The sequence below is a fragment of the Archocentrus centrarchus genome, chromosome 24 (assembly GCF_007364275.1).
Source record: "Archocentrus centrarchus isolate MPI-CPG fArcCen1 chromosome 24, fArcCen1, whole genome shotgun sequence".
Taxonomy (NCBI): domain Eukaryota; kingdom Metazoa; phylum Chordata; class Actinopteri; order Cichliformes; family Cichlidae; genus Archocentrus; species Archocentrus centrarchus.
Genome location: NC_044369.1, coordinates 19,190,505 through 19,207,134, shown reverse-complemented (window position 1 = coordinate 19,207,134; position 16,630 = coordinate 19,190,505). Strand labels below are relative to the sequence as shown.

Here is a 16,630-nt window from a genome sequence, read left to right as displayed (position 1 = left end):
ACTGCTTATGGCCAAGCATGTGTGGCTATGAATGACTGTGTGCACACCATGTTTAACATACCCTTTCTTGACTCTGGTGAAGTCAAATGCCATCTGGCGGTAGGCAAAGGCTTTCTCGTTCAGGTATCGACCATACCGCCTGATGAATGTAGACATGTCATAGCCTAAACGAAAAGAAACCAGAGTGAAATGCTTGATTTAAAAAAAAAAGCTTAAATGCTTCATTATTCTTGCTGTCTGCTCTTATTTTTATTTTATTTTACTGGATTTTTGGTTAAGTTCCTCTTTAATTCCCAGATGTGGTTCTTATATTGATCTCTCCTTGTCCTAGTAGGGAAATGTTGTTTAGAAGATGCAGTACAGTGTATTCCTAAAGCAGTCAAGACTAGTGTCTTTGTCCAACATATTATGGCTCCAACTATTTGGTGCTGATTAAGTCAGGAAGAGCATGAAGGTTGGAGCAGGGAAGGAGATGCATTGCAAAGCATGCAAGAAATGAAAAAAGCACCCTCCATGGGATTTACCAGTTTGGGTGTAGAAGCACTACACTCATCAGCATTGCAATTTTTTTGCTGGGATTGTGGCTGATATGCGATATCTGGCATTTCACTGTTCTCATTTTTCCCTAATGTGGGCACTTCTTTTTGTTTTATGAAGTTTAATTTAACAAAGATGTAAAAAGACCCTCTAACAAGGGAATTTATTGCCGGAAGGGATTATGCTAAATAGGGGCAGCATGGTTAGGGCTAGCACTGTTGCCTCACAGCAAGAAGGTCCTGGGTTCAAATCCACCATCTGGCCACGGCATTAGACATTAGACATGCCATTAGTGATTCTAAATTGCCCACAAGTGTGAATGTGAGTGTGAATAGTTGGCTTTCTCTCTGGGTTAGCCACTGGCAACCTGTCCATGGTGTAACCTGCCTCTCCCAATATGGCAACTGGGAAAGGCTCCAGCCCACCGCCGAACGACCCTGAATTGGATAAGTGGGAAAAAATGGGTGGATGGAATAAAGCATACTTTTTCCTGACATAGGTAAGGCATCAATGAAATGTGTCATAGATGTCATGTCCTGGGCCGTTGGCCCAGCGTTTTGTGTTAGTTTATTTCCTAGTGTTGTGATATGTCTGCGTCTCTGTCCTGAGTCTGTGCCTGTTCCCCGTGTTTAGTCAGTATGTTCCTTGGTTTGTCACTTCCTGTTTATTTTGACAGTCTGGTTTTTCTGTGCTTTGTGTTCAGCTTTGCTTCCCCTGTGTAATTAGTTTCATTTGCCTCACCTGTTGTTCCCTGCTGTTTCCTCTTGCCCTGATTACCCAGTGTGTACTTAAGCCCTCAGTTTTGTTTTGTTCTCTGTTGCGTCGTTGATGTTTTGTGCCCGCATGTTCCTGTGTTCCCTGTGCCTGCCCTTCGTCTCCCTGTGCCTCCCTTCCAAGGTTTTTGTATTTGTGTTTCCCCCGTTGAAATAAATCCCCTTTTTAGTTATGTTTGCTTCTGGAGTCCTTCATGTGAGTCCTTCCTCGTCCGTTTCCTCCCCGGCCATGACAGAACGACGCGACCATTACAAAACCCCCTCCGGCTCCAATTTTTTCGACGGCACTCGTCTAGCGCTGGGAGGCCCGGCGTCTTTGAACAGTCCCCGTCATCGTCACTCACCTGCCTCCCCTTTCGCTGATCCCTCCCTTCCTCGGCAGCCGCGGAGGAGAGGGAGTTCCCGGCAGCAACGGCGGAAGGCACCCCGAGACCCGAGCGGTATAACGCCGCGGACCGCTTCACCATTTCACACCCAATCCTCCGTTTCCGTGAGTAACACTGGCTTCAACGCTACTATGCCTGCGGACAATTATTCCCGTCACCCCCCTGCCTTTCCCCTCCCTGAGGTGGCAAAGCAGACCATTATCCGTTGGGTGGATTCACTGGTTATGGACCTTCTGGCTGACCCATGTGAGCAGGAACAGCAACAGCTCACGGCCCAGCTGCAAGGGCTAGTCGATGATTACCCTTGGTTATTTGGCTCTCTGCATGGGTTAGTGCAGGATTTCTTAACCTCCACCCTTCACCTACAGCAGTCCCCAGTGTCAGCTCATTCTCAGTCCCCAGTGTCAGCGCATTCTCAGTGCCCGGTGTCAGCTGTGTCTCAGTCTCCCCAGTCAGCTGTGCCTCAGGCTGCTTCCACGCAGTCAGCTCCTCTCCCTAGCTCGCAGTCAGTCTCCTCGCAGTCAGTCTCCTCGCAGTCAGTCTCCTCGCAGTCAGTCTCCTCGCAGTCAGTCTCCTCGCAGTCAGTCTCCTCGCAGTCAGTCTCCTCGCAGTCAGTCTCCTCGCAGTCAGTCTCCCCTAGCTCGCAGTTAGCTCTAACGCCCTTAGCTCCTGCTCTCTCTAGCTCGCAGTCTGCTCTTTCTGTCTCCCGGCCTGCTTCCACGCGGCCAGTTTTGACGTACTCAGGCCCCTCTAGCCTTCAGTCGGTTTCCCTAATGTCTGTTCACCCTAGCACTCTGTCAGTTCCTCCAGTGTCAGTTCCTCCAGTGTCAGTTCCTCCAGTGTCAGTTCCTCCAGTGTCAGTTCCTCCAGTGTCAGTTCCTCCAGTGTCAGTTCCTCCAGTGTCAGCTCCTCCAGTGTCAGCTCCTCCAGTGTCAGCTCCTCCAGTGTCAGCTCCTCCAGTGTCAGCTCCTCCAGTGTCAGCTCCTCCAGTGTCAGCTCCTCCAGTGTCAGCTCCTCCAGTGTCAGCTCCTCCAGTGTCAGCTCCTCCTCAGTCGCAGTGTTCCCAGTCAGCTGTAGCTCCAGCTCCTCCTCAGTCGCAGTGTTCCCAGTCAGCTGTAGCTCCAGCTCCTCCCCAGTCGCAGTGTTCCCAGTCAGCTGTAGCTCCAGCTCCTCCTCAGTCGCAGTGTTCCCAGTCAGCTGTAGCTCCAGCTCCTCCTCAGTCGCAGTGTTCCCAGTCAGCTGTAGCTCCAGCTCCTCCTCAGTCGCAGTGTTCCCAGTCAGCTGTAGCTCCAGCTCCTCCTCAGTCGCAGTGTTCCCAGTCAGCTGTAGCTCCAGCTCCTCCTCAGTCGCAGTCTCAGACCCCTCAGTTAGCTCCAGCTCTCTCTGCTCACCCTGCTCCCGCTCCCTTGGCTCCAGCTCCCCCTGCACCCGTACCTGTTCCGCGGGTGGGGGCAGCCACGGGCGGGCTGACCTCTGCACCCGTACCTGTTCCGCGGGTGGGGGCAGCCACGGGCGGGCTGACCTCTGCACCCGTACCTGTTCCGCGGGTGGGGGCAGCCACGGGCGGGCTGACCTCTGCACCCGTACCTGTTCCGCGGGTGGGGGCAGCCACGGACGGGCTGACCTCTGCACCCGTTCCTGTTCCGCGGGTGGGGGCAGCCACGGACGGGCTGACCTCTGCACCCGTTCCTGTTCCGCGGGTGGGGGCAGCCACGGACGGGCTGACCTCTGCACCCGTTCCTGTTCCGCGGGTGGGGGCAGCCACGGACGGGCTGACCTCTGCACCCGTTCCTGTTCCGCGGGTGGGGGCAACCAGGTCCAAGCCTTCGCATCGGTTTTCTGTGTTAGCTGCAGCAGCAGGGTCTCAGTCAGCTCTAGCTCCAGTCGCTCTCCCTCGCCTTCAGTCAGCTCCAGTAACTCTTCCTCGGTCCCCAGTGTCAGCTGTTTCAGTGCCCTCTCAGTCAGTTCCCTCAGCCCCTGTCTTAGTTCCTTCGGTTTTGGTCCCAGTTCCCTCAGCTCCTGCTCCTTCTGTAGCTCCAGTAGTGTCAGCTCCCTCTCAGGCCCCAGTGTCAGCTAGCTCTCGGTCTGTTTCCACGCAGCCAGATCTCCCTAGCTCTCGGTCTGTTTCCACGCAGCCAGATCTCCCTAGCTCTCGGTCTGTTTCCACGCAGCCAGATCTCCCTAGCTCCCGGCCTGCTTCCACGCAGCCAGATCTCCCTAGCTCCCGGCCTGCTTCCACGCAGCCAGTCGTCTCCCGGCCTGCTTCCACGCAGCCAGTCGTCTCCCGGCCTGCTTCCACGCAGCCAGTCGTCTCCCGGCCTGCTTCCACGCAGCCAGTCGTCTCCCGGCCTGCTTCCACGCAGCCAGTCGTCTCCCGGCCTGCTTCCACGCAGCCAGTCGTCTCCCGGCCTGCTTCCACGCAGCCAGTCGTCTCCCGGCCTGCTTCCACGCAGCCAGTCGTCTCCCGGCCTGCTTCCACGCAGCCAGTCGTCTCCCGGCCTGCTTCCACGCAGCCAGTCGTCTCCCGGCCTGCTTCCACGCAGCCGGCACCATGGCCCTCTACAGTCCGCTCAGCTCCTGCTCCCTCTGTAATTTTGGTTCCCTTAGCTTCCCCAGTGTCAGCTTCCCCGATTCCAGTTCCTTTCCAGTCAGGTACCCAGTCAGTCTCAGCAGCGTCTCTGTCTCAGCCCCAGTCTCTCCCGTCGACTGCTGTAGAGTCCCTGGTCTCTGAGTCAGAGTCCCAGTCAGCTCCCCTGTCGCCATCAGACTCACCTAACCTATGCCCTGCAAAGCAGCCCCAGCCTGCGCATCCAGTGTTCGAGCATCCGGAGGATCCCGCTCAGTCGGAGCCGCCAGGGGGTCCCGCGCCGGAGCCAGGGGGTCCCGCTCAGTCTGAGCCGCCAGGGGGTCCCGCTCAGTCCGAGCACTCCGAGCCCGAGGGTCCCGCTCAGTCCGAGCGCTCCGCGCCAGAGGGTCCCGCTCAGTCCGAGCCGATGGGGGTCTCCGCTCAGTCCGAGCCGATGGGGGTCTCCGCTCATTCCGAGCCGATGGGGGTCTCCGCTCAGTCCGAGCGCTCCGCGCCAGAGGGTCCCGCTCAGTCCGAGCCGATGGGGGTCTCCGCTCATTCCGAGCGCTCCGCGCCTGAGGGTCCCGCTCAGTCCGAGCGCTCCGCGCACGAGGGTCCCGCTCAGTCCGAGCCGGTGGGGGTCTCTGCTCAGTCCGAGCGCTCCACGTCGCCCGAGGGTTCCCCACCAGAGCCCGGGGTCGCCCGTCTCCGCCGCCGCATGCCCCGCGGTCGGCCTCCAGTGTCTGCTCCCCGTCGCCGCCGCCGCATGCCCCGCGGTCGGCCTCCAGTGACCCCCCCTCGTCGCCGCCGCCGCTGGGAGCGCGGTCGGCCTCCAGTGATTCCTTCTCGTCCTCGTCGCCGCCGCCGCTGGGAGCGCGGTCGGCCTCCCTCGTTGGGATTTTGCTTTGTGGCCCCTTGGCCTCTGCGGCCTCCTGAACTGTGTGTTTTTTGTTTTTGGATTTCCCACTGACTCCCCTGAACTGTGGACTGTTTTTTCCCCTGCTGTTTTTTGTTTTGTCATGGCTCCTGGACTGTTCCTTGTTTCGACCCCCTGTTTTGGACTGTCTCCGGCCTTGTGCCGTCGCCTTTTGTTCTGGTCCTGTGTTTTTGTTTTCTTCCTGTACGGGTTTGATTTGTTTTGTTCACGCCCTGTGATTTCTGTTTTGCTCCCTGTCTTTGTTTTTGTTTCGGGCCCTCCCTCCTGGTCCCCCGCCTCCCGCCCTTGTCTGGTTTTGTTTTCTGGTTTTGGCCGTCGGGAGCCGGCCTTTGAGGGGGGGGTACTGTCATGTCCTGGGCCGTTGGCCCAGCGTTTTGTGTTAGTTTATTTCCTAGTGTTGTGATATGTCTGCGTCTCTGTCCTGAGTCTGTGCCTGTTCCCCGTGTTTAGTCAGTATGTTCCTTGGTTTGTCACTTCCTGTTTATTTTGACAGTCTGGTTTTTCTGTGCTTTGTGTTCAGCTTTGCTTCCCCTGTGTAATTAGTTTCATTTGCCTCACCTGTTGTTCCCTGCTGTTTCCTCTTGCCCTGATTACCCAGTGTGTACTTAAGCCCTCAGTTTTGTTTTGTTCTCTGTTGCGTCGTTGATGTTTTGTGCCCGCATGTTCCTGTGTTCCCTGTGCCTGCCCTTCGTCTCCCTGTGCCTCCCTTCCAAGGTTTTTGTATTTGTGTTTCCCCCGTTGAAATAAATCCCCTTTTTAGTTATGTTTGCTTCTGGAGTCCTTCATGTGAGTCCTTCCTCGTCCGTTTCCTCCCCGGCCATGACAATAGATCTCCTCAGTATTTTTTTTCATGCTTTTTTCATGTCCTGTTTGCATCTTTTTTATAGTCATTTCTTTCTGCTTCCTGTCTGTCTTTGCGTTTGGCCTGTTTTCTAGTTAGTTTCTCCATTTACATAGAAGGATTTAAAAAAAAAAAAAGAAGAATAACATTACAACTGATCAGACCGTCTTCTTACCGTGAGATCCAGTTTTGTCAATAAAATTGCTGAGGTTGAACAAGGATGTCCTGGAAGCCAAATACTGAATGAACCTCTGAGAAAGAGACAGAAGACTTAATGAACCACGTTGTAGAAATCAGTGCTGAAAACTACAACCAACAACACAGCACTAACCTCTCTAGTAAGGACTTTCCTTGTTGTGCTTTTCAAGCTTTTATTCCATCATGTAATAACTTTAATGCACAATGGACCCACAATACCCATTCCACTGGGTTCAGCAATTGTGATCAAAATCTCTATTTATTTGTGAGACATTAGGCTTCTTGCAAAAGCCTTGAAAGACCCATTTCAGCTCTCTAGAGTTGTAACTTTATACCATATTAGACATTGATTATATATTTCAAAGGGGTGATTGTTTTAGTCGGTAATTAGAAAAAAAAGGGGACTACTTAGTGTATATATTAATATTTTATTGCTGATTAGAAGTAATTCAAGCTTAAACCAAATAATTTCACATGTCGACTGGTGTTTGGTGCTCACTAACCTCATTACCATAGACACACATGTGGTGAGTGGTGACGAGGGCCTTGAAGACGACGACCCAGCTGGCATTGGTGGATCGCTCAAACAGCGTGTCAGCCATCTGAGGGATGTTCACGTTGGTGGTATTGGTGGCTGACACCAGGTCTGCAACACAACAAGAGAGAGTCCTCCTGATCTATCAAAGGCTCTCACAGAATACTATGAAGGTCTGATAACATTAAATAGCTTATCATCTTCTTCTTTTTTCAGCTGCTCCCTTTTGGGGTCGCCACAGCAGAACATCTGTCTCCATCTCACCCTAGCATCCACTTCTGTTACACCAACCCTCCTTCACTACATTCATGAACTTTCTCTGTGGTTTCTCAACATATCCACTATCCCTCCTCATCACATGTCCAAATCATCTCAGCCTGGCTCCTCTCCAAATCCCTTCAACCTGAGCTGCCCTTCTGATATGCTCATTACTAATCTTGACCATCCAGGTCATTCCCAATGAAAATCAGAACATTTTCAAGTCTGCCACCTCCAGCTCGGCCTTCTTTTTGTTAGTGCCACCATCTCCAAACCTACATCACAGTAGGTCTCACTACCATCTTGTAAACCTTCCCTTTCACTTGCTGCTGTCCTTCTGTCACATATCACCCCTGACACTCATCTCCAACAACTCCACCCTGCCTGCACTCTCTTCTTTACAGTCTTGCTTCTGCTGACTTTCATTCCTCCTCTCTCCAGTACATACCTCCACCTCTCCAGGCTCTCACTACAGATCACAATCTCAGACATCATAGTCCAAGAATTCTCCTGGCTGACCTTATCTGCCAACCTGTCCATCACCATTGCAAACAAGAAAGGGCTCAGAGCTGATCCCTGATGTAACCCCACCCCGACCTTGAACCAATATGTCACTCATACGGCACACCTCACCACTGTCTCACTGTCCTCATACATGTCCTGCACCACCCTCACATATTTCTCTGCCAATTCAGATTTCCTCATATAGTACCACAGTTCCTCGTCCGGTGTCCTATCATAGGCTTTCTCTAGATCCATAAAGACGCAGTGCAACTCCTTCTGACCTCCTCTATACTTAACCATCAACACTCTCAAAGCAAACATCACATCTGCAGTGCTCTTTCTCAGCATGAAGCCATGCTGCTGCTTAATGATCATCACCTCTCTTCTTAACCTAGCTTAAACAACTCTTTCCCATAGCTTCATGGAATGGTTCATCAGCTTTATCCCTCTAGAGTTACTACACCTCTGCACATCAACCTCAATCTTGAAAATTGGTACCAGTTCTTCTCCATTCCTCAGGCATCCTTTCACAATCCCAGATCGTGTTAAAAAATATGGTTAAAGAGTCCACTGCCCTCTCTCCTAGACATCTGCATGCTTCCACAGGAATGTCATCTGGATCAACCACCTTTGTCCATGCTCTTCATAGCTGCCCTCACTTCCACCTTACTAATCCTCTACACTTCCTGATTCACTAACTATCCCCCACCCTTCATTAAATATCTTATTATATGGTATTAAAAGGTAAGTTAACTTATTCTTAGACAAATACCTACAAAATTTGCTACCCTGATTTAACTGCTCTGATTCAATTTTGATTATGTGAGAAGGTAAACGTGCTCACTGCAGAGCTGCTCCAGACAGTCATGAGAATATTAAGGGAGGAGGAAGACCTGACGCACATACCAAATGTTGGTGCAAGAACCCACCCACCCACCCACGCACTCACACACACACACACACACACACACACACACACACACACACATGGACACACACATGCTGACAATGCAGAGAGAAAGCGAGAGAATTGTGCTTTATCATCTCCTCTCTCTGGCTGCCAGTTCAGATACTCAGACAGACAGAGAGGTCTCCAGAAATAAAGAATCCTGACTACTGCATCAATAAAAAATATAAAAGGTACAAACTCTGTAGGCAGATAATGATTAAATGAACAGTCTTTAACCCAAACACTGTTTTATTGTTTAGAGAAAAAAAAAATTAAAGGTTTTTGAAAAGGTTTGACACTTGATTTCTCAGTGATTTCTCGGTCTATTTGGGGCTCATGTTCTTTCGGTGCACACTTAAAACTTGATTTCTCAGTGTCTAATGTGTCATGGCTGATTGCAAAAGAAAACTGCATTTTTGTATTGATAATGTAAAAATCAAAATAAGTGGAAATAAAGAGAGAGATACTAAAGACACATTCTCAATGGTTGGATGGAAACTAATAAAGCTATCATCACTAATTAATCTTCCTGCTACAAAAAAGTCCAGATGTCTGAATAAAAATGTAATTCTGTCATAAAATTTGAGAAACTTTTTTTCTTGAACACTGATCAATGTGTACCGTTTTCTGTGTGGAGCCAATTTACTACATTTGTAACACTGAAACTCTGCTTTGTTTTGTGGAGCAATTTCCGCTCACACATTTTTGGCTGCTTTCTAAAATAAAAACAAACATCATACATGAAACACGACACTGTCATTATGTTTAATACTAGGTACACTATATGGAAAAAAGTGCAAGACCACCTACAAATTACGCCTAGAGGAGCTGCTTAGCCATGGAAACCCATGCCATGAGCTCTTTAGAGACACTCATTTTTTTCACAAAAGTTTATAAAGGCAGACTGTATGGCTGGGTGCTTGAATGTATCCACCTGTGGTAATGAGACTGAATGAAACCCTTGAATTCAAAGAGAGATGTTACCCAATACTTTTGTCCATATAGTGTATGTCAGCAGTGCTTATAAGCCTATGATAATGTTATGATGACATGAATGAACAGTTCTGTATCAGCAATGACTTTTCACAATGGATAATCAACATGTCTGTGTAGGTTCTCAGTCAACCAGGACATAGTAGACTCTGGAGCTTGAAGGAAAGAAGGTCAAACACAAACTAGGGAGAGTAAGAATGACAAGCAGAACATTGTCATCCTTTATGTGGCAGGCTTGTCAGAGAAACTCAGAAGAATTTTCTCCAAGCATGACATCCCAATATACTTCAAACCTAGTCACAAGGCAAAAACTGGTCCATCTCAAGGACAAAACCCTGAACCACAAGATAAGCAACATAGTGTATGCTGTCCAGTGCCGTGAAGAGTACTTGGACCTGTACATTGGAGATACCAAACAGCCACTCTACAAACAAATGGCGCAACATAGAAGAGCCACCTCAACAGGACAAGACTCAGCTGTACATCTGCATCTGAAGGAGAAAGGGCACTTGTTTGAGGATGCCACTGTTTTGGACAGGGATGCCATGGTCCTGGGGAGGTGGCCCAGTGTTTTGTTTCTTTTGGTTAACTCTGTTTTGTTGTACTTTTTGAGTTGTGTTTCTTAGTGTTTCTCCTAGTTTTCAGTTTGTTTCTTTGTATATTCTGATCCCTGATCTGAGCAAAAAAAGTTTTGTTTCTTTTGGTTAGCTCTGTTTTGTTGTACTTTTTGAGTTGTGTTTCTTCGTGTTTCTCCCAGTTTTCAGTTTGTTTCTTTGTATATTCTGATCCCCTTTGTCAAGTTTTCTGTGTTTAGTCTGCATGTATTATGTTGGTTACTTCCTCTTTTATTTTGGTAGTCTCGTGCTCCTTGTGTGTTGTGTTCAGTTTACTTCCCCTGTGTTATTAGGTTAATTTGTTTCACCTATTCTTCCCTGTTGTTTCCACTCTCCCTGATTTGCTCGTGTGTATTTAAGCCCTTAGTTTTCCTCTGCTCTTGGTTCCAGTCTTCGTTTTTTATGTCTATGTTGACGTCAGCTGAGTGCTTTGTTTTCTGGTTTCGAGTTTTCTAGTTTTGGGTTTGATATTTTCGAGTTCTTTGTGTAAAAGCATTAACAATAAAATCTATGCACAAAATCTGCTCTCGCCGTGAGCTCCTCCCTGCTTTGCCTGCACCAGCTGTGACACGGGAAGGCAAATGTTTTGAAAGAGGGGTAAAAGAAGAGTAAAAGAGGAGTAAAAGAAGCCATTTATGTCCACTGTCCAACCATGTCTGTCCAACACTGTCCAATTTATGTCCAACCATCACTAAACAGAGAAGGTGGATTATGTCACCAACTTTCCCCTGTTTACAGTGCTGTCCTGAGGTCATGACACCTTTGTTCAGGTGACCTCAATAGGTCACTTGACCTGGATTGTAATGACCCACGCCTCCTTTCACACCTTGGTGCTTGTGATTATCCACATGAACAATAGTGGGTCACAACCACCTCCAGGGGACTACACCCACTGGGGTTTAAATACCTGGGTATCTCCACCTTTTGGTTTGAGAACTGAAAAAGCCTTTCAGGTGAGAGGTGAAACGTCTTCAAGAAACAAAAAGAAGTCCAGTCGCCCTTTTTCAAGCTCCAGAGACTAATCAACATGCGTAACTCTTTGTTTATTATTTTTTCTTTACTCCCATTGTGATATTGAGTTTTGAATCAGTTTGTTTTGTTTCCTCCAAAGAAAGGACATGGCGTACAACTAAAAAGCCAGCACAGGAAAATTATGTGAAAGAGAAGAAGCAGCCCTTTGAGAAGCAATGAGGGCATTTATATAATTAAATGTTTTGCAGGATGTTTGCAAATAGGACATAAATACACTTGATACACAGGACAGAAATGATGGTAGATATTGTATATGCTGTGCTCACTGTGGCAGTAGAACAGATGAACATTTCATTTTATGTTCTTGCTCACTGAAGCATGACATACATATGCATTGTTTGGTGAGTCCTGCTGACATTGGCATCTCAACAACAAGGACAGAACTGAGTGCATCTATACAGAAAGAAATGCTGCAAATATTGGCAGGCCTCTCCAATAATGGAGGGGGTGGAAGACCATCACATTCAATAGGCCTTGGGCTTGCTTCAAATACTATAACAAACTATAAATTAGACCAGACCACAAGTACAGCAAGGTGATGGGCACAGGATTGCAGGAAGCAGGAGAACAGCAGAGATTTGAGAGAAAAGCAGGGAGTCAGACGAGTGTGCAGTAAATGAAGATATATAAGAGTTTGAGCAATGAAGCTGCTCAAGGTCATAGCAGGGCAACAGGCTGGATGGGGGTTGGGGAGTTAACATTTAGGGTGTTGTAAACAGATTATTACTAATCACTGATCCTGGTCTTTCTGCTGTAGTTGCTTTGCAGCCCCTTTGCAGTACACATTCAGCATGTACACCTCACACAACCGGCTCTACAGACTGTTCATCACCTAACACACCTGCATTATCAGCTCTTTGTCTACAGTGCTTTGGGATGTTTTGATGCCGATACTGATGACCTTAGCACAAAATGAACTGGACACGATCAGCTGCATCAAAATGAAAATAAACAGCAAATGTGTTTTAGCTGGTTCACAGTGATGATCACAGCTCTTCCTTTGATCTTTGTTGAACTAATTATACTCCAGTCCATCTGTAGAGCTTCACCAGATGGTAACAGCAACACTTCAGCTGCTCTAAAGATGTCTGATGTTTTTAATTAAGGTTGGAGTGACATCAGTCCTTCTTCCAATGTATATGTTTAGATAGAGTTTTGCATTTTAGAGTAAATCTTCTCTCATTTTTGATCACTTCAATTCATCCTCCTCCTACCATCTTTGATTGTACTAATTTTTTTCTGGTCCTCTTGCATCTCTGTGAAATTGCTATACATTAGAACTGTCCAGCAGCCTTTTCACACAAACACACACACAGTCCCGGTCAGAGTCCACAGTGGCTGAAATGTGATTATATAACATTATCATGTCATGGGCACAGCTACAAGTTTAGATTTCTATTAGTAGTATGAACTCAGCACTAACCACTAGCCATTTTTTCAGACTTCCAGCTCATAATAAGTGTCCATGTAAATACATTTCATCTGTTTATGGATGTTAGCTATGCTGCCATATCCGCCATATCACAGGCTGTAATCCACGCTGCTGTGTTGTGGTATCATAACCCGAAACAAGCACACACTGACATACAACTGGTGTGCCTGTACGTGCATAATGAGGATTGGGTGAGCTAAATAAAGACTCTTACAGTAATCCATGTGATCTAAGAATGAACTGTGAGGCCTCACACTGTGCGTGTCTCTGTGTGTTTTCTACCTTGTGTCTGAGTCTGCCCCTAAGAAATGTGTTTTACAGTTACACAGCAAAACTCCACTCCACTACACTAGCCAGAATATTCTAGATAAAGGTGAACGGAATCCACCCGTGTGCTGTGCAACATGTGTACATTTACAGTGCTATCAATAATACTATAGGCAGTTGTTCATTGGAAATATATCACACATAACACACAGCTCTCTATGCTAAATAAAGAGTGAAATGAAGAGCTTTTAACCAACATCTTACATGTGACTTCAGTGGGTCACCACACCACTGAGCAGAATGGATGATTGGGTAAAAGAATGGTAAGATCTAACTTGCTGACAGAAGGTCAATATCAGCACTCGCATGTTTATATGTTAAATACAGTGCAAGGATACAGTCACTTAATGGTTAGCATAGGTTAGCATAAGCACTTTAAAGAGGGGAAAACTTTCTAGACTTGCTTTAGCTAAATGTACCAAATTCACCAAACAGAACCTTCATAGTTAATGAATACATCTCAAGGTGACAGCAGGATATCATGATAGTCTAGATAATTTTGGCAGCTCCCTTATTCAGAAAAGATGACTACAGCAGGTAGCTCCACATCTTTGATTTTTATAACAGATATAACTCCAGAGAAAGGAACCAGGGATCTTTCATTTGTTAGGAAACTCTGTAAACCACTACACTACACCACTACAGTATACAACCTCTACAACTCGAAAATAAAGGTGCAGTGTTTCTTTAAAAACTGTTTTGAAAATTCAAATTGTAACTAAACATGACTAAAAAGACTGTGAACAAATAAAAGCTATAATGTTATGTTGAAGATGTCAAATACATACGTTAGTGTTTTGCACTAATATCTACTTAAGTTAGCACACTAATTAGCAAGCACCGAGTGAGGGAGAAGCAGCGTTGCCCAGACAGCATATTTTTCTTTTATACAGTCTGAGTCCTAATTCTTTTTAATTATGTTGAAGGGCAGACAGTCAATGAAAAACAGTAAACTCAATGATGTCTAAACTGCTTTCTTCTTTCTTGTTGCATTTATACTTCCTCACACAGTGCTTAGATGCCCCCCTCCCCCGATCTCTCTGCACTGGCACAAACAGCAACATGAGGCCATATCATTTATCCAGCACATGTTCATTTCGGTTGCTTGTAGCAGTATCTGTTGGGTTCTTCTACATTGATTTAAGCCCCAGTTGAGTCTGTATTGGCTCTTTACACAATCAATAGTGACCGCTTCCACTACAGTATTTCTTATGCACTGTATCTTTGAATGGAGGAGCTATAAAATATGAGTTTGAGAGGTTTATACGTGCTGGTGGGCAGATGTTCTACCTTTGGACAGAGCCAGGCCACCTGTAACTCACTATAAGCTATGTCACATAATCTAAAGCTCATTTGACGTAGCTTATAGTTCAGGTAAGAACACTGGGTCCATTCTTCAAAGCAGCATCTTTTACACCAATTTGACCTTTGAGAAATTCAAAACCATTGCCTGTAGTGCTGAGTGAACTCTACTCTTTCAGTTGACCTTGGACGGATATATTAACTCTGGATATGTCCTTCATTGTCTCTTTCCTGAAATTTTGGACTCATTTTATAATAAATTCAAACATCTAAGTAAAAAGGCAAGTGAATTTTTGCTCCCAAGGAAAAGTGCATAGAAAGTATAAACTCCACTTTTATTTTGTTTAATCATGGGTGGAAGGGCGCCTGTGTATTCTCACAAATCCATATTTACACACTCAATTCTTCTTCGGCTACTTATTGTGGCACTAAAGACAATCAAATCACTAAGTTAGTCAGTTAACTACATTAAAAGACCATAACAAATGTTTTGGTTAAATAACTACTCATCCATTGTGACTTTCTCTTTACTCTAGTGATGGCACGCCTGTCATTTCCAGTCTTCCTGCTCAGAGTCCCCCTCTATCATTACAGAGCCCCCTGACACTGTCAATTTGTTCCCATAGCAACTGCACCACCACTACTGCTACACATGCATGTTAACCCCAAGGGTCAAATAACTGTTATAAAGCAATAGCTATAACCTGTGGTTGTAAAGTGAATCAAATATTGCAGGCCAAATGCACTGAAATATAGCTAATTGGATACATATCAATGACTAAAAATGACCCCAATTAATTTATAATGTGTGTGTGTGTGTGTGTGTGTGTGTGTGTGTGTGTGTGTGTGTGTGTGTGTGTGTGTGTGTGTGTGTGTGTGTGTGTGTGTGTGTGTGTGTGTGTGTGTGTCTTTCTTTAAAAGTCCTATTATTGGAAATGTTTTTCAGTGTTTTGAGGTGAGGAATTTCCTCCAGCCAAGACTGCAACAGAGGCACAGTGGCCTACATACCAGAAGCCTGTTGAATCGTCCTGTTGAATTGAAATAGACACAGCACAACCTGCTTGATTACAAAAAAATGGAAATAAAAGACACATTTGTATGTGGTAGCTTACGGAATTAAGGTATATATATATATCTACATGTCTGCAGCAGTTTTAGGTCCTTCCACAAAGTGGCTACAAGTGGTACCAGTGAAAGTTTTCTCAACACCAACACATGTCCAAGTCTGCACTACTGAAGGCTTAAAACACTGAAACTAAACGCATGGAGCAGCAGAGAATGAGGAAGTAATGGTCTCTGGTGCAGTCTAGCTTTAGCACTGTCACCTTTGGCTTTGTAAATTATGCAAGACAGTCATTGGCTGATTATTAAATTATTCAGCAGGGGAGCGGATCACAAGATATAAAGTCCTAGCAGAAGACACAGGACCAGACCTGACCACACACACACACACACACACACACACACACACACACACACACACACACACACACACACACACACAGTCTCTCTCTCTCTCTCTCTCTCTCTCTCTTTCTCTCTCTCGGAAACAGACGTACAAGGAAAAGGGCCAACCAGACAATCCAGTGCCGTGCCACTGCTTTGGTCTGACTCAGTGTTTGTGGTAATGCTGATTTATCATGAAGTGGCCCCCGCTGTCATCTGTAGATGTGTCAATAAAGCTGTGAGGTTTCTAATTTAATTTAGCTGTGATTTTATTGGTCTTACATGACTCCACTCAAGCCCAATTTGTGCACAGGTTCCTGCAGCTTGTCATCACCTCTGTTACAGTCTGTTTCAGTGTGGAGTGGCCTGTCAGTCTACCTTAAAATATGACCTTTTGTGCTCCCCACTCTCTCCTTCTCTCTCCCTGGGTGTCCATCATCTTCACTGGACACAAAGGGTCAGGAGAGGGGTCGTCACCATGGCTACATCATTGCTGCAGCACACCCATTTAAGTAAACGGAAAGCACAAGCTCATAATGGTGGCGATGGCATGTGTTCTAGCCTAGGGCCTATAAAGCTACAGTCATTGTGGTGGGAAAGAGGGCCACACTTACATTCCAGGTGCTTTTTCTTGGGCGCCATCACTTCGTGAGTGGTGGCTTTGCAAACAGCCCGGGCCATATCTGATCCCGTTAGCTGGTACTGCGCAGCGGCAATGCGATCCGTGAGCGTTTGCCCCGACATTTTCTCTCCGTTGTATCGACCTCCTCAGGAATTTATTTCACCAAGGTACGGTGTGTGGGGGAAAAAATAAGAATATAACCCAGCTTCTTCCCTGCGGTTCAGTAAGATGAGATCCAGCGCGTCCCTCTCCTCGATTGATAGGCCTGTGACCTTCTGTGTGGGCGGGGGAAAAGCAAACAAAATGAGCTGGATAAATATTATTTTCGCAGTAAATCGTGCTGTCACGTTGATAATATTCGCTCTGGCATGAGTAGAC

General features: G+C 46.7%; 1 protein-coding gene across 15 annotated transcripts in view; it reads right to left on the bottom strand.

The window, feature by feature from the left end:
- LOC115773927 (clathrin coat assembly protein AP180) overlaps positions 1-16,630 on the bottom strand; it is a 34,776-nt gene that overhangs the window by 17,465 nt on the left and 681 nt on the right. For all 15 annotated transcript variants that reach the window (XR_004019139.1, XR_004019140.1, XM_030720875.1 and 12 more), the window contains exons 2-5: positions 16,245-16,527; positions 6,742-6,884; positions 6,216-6,291; positions 62-164 (exon numbers count right to left, since the gene is read on the bottom strand). Coding sequence is in view for 13 of the 15 variants with exons in the window: in XM_030720875.1 (XP_030576735.1) it covers positions 62-164; positions 6,216-6,291; positions 6,742-6,884; positions 16,245-16,374 (452 nt within the window). In the remaining 2 variants the exon portion in view is untranslated. The remainder of the gene's footprint in view (positions 1-61; positions 165-6,215; positions 6,292-6,741; positions 6,885-16,244; positions 16,528-16,630) is intronic.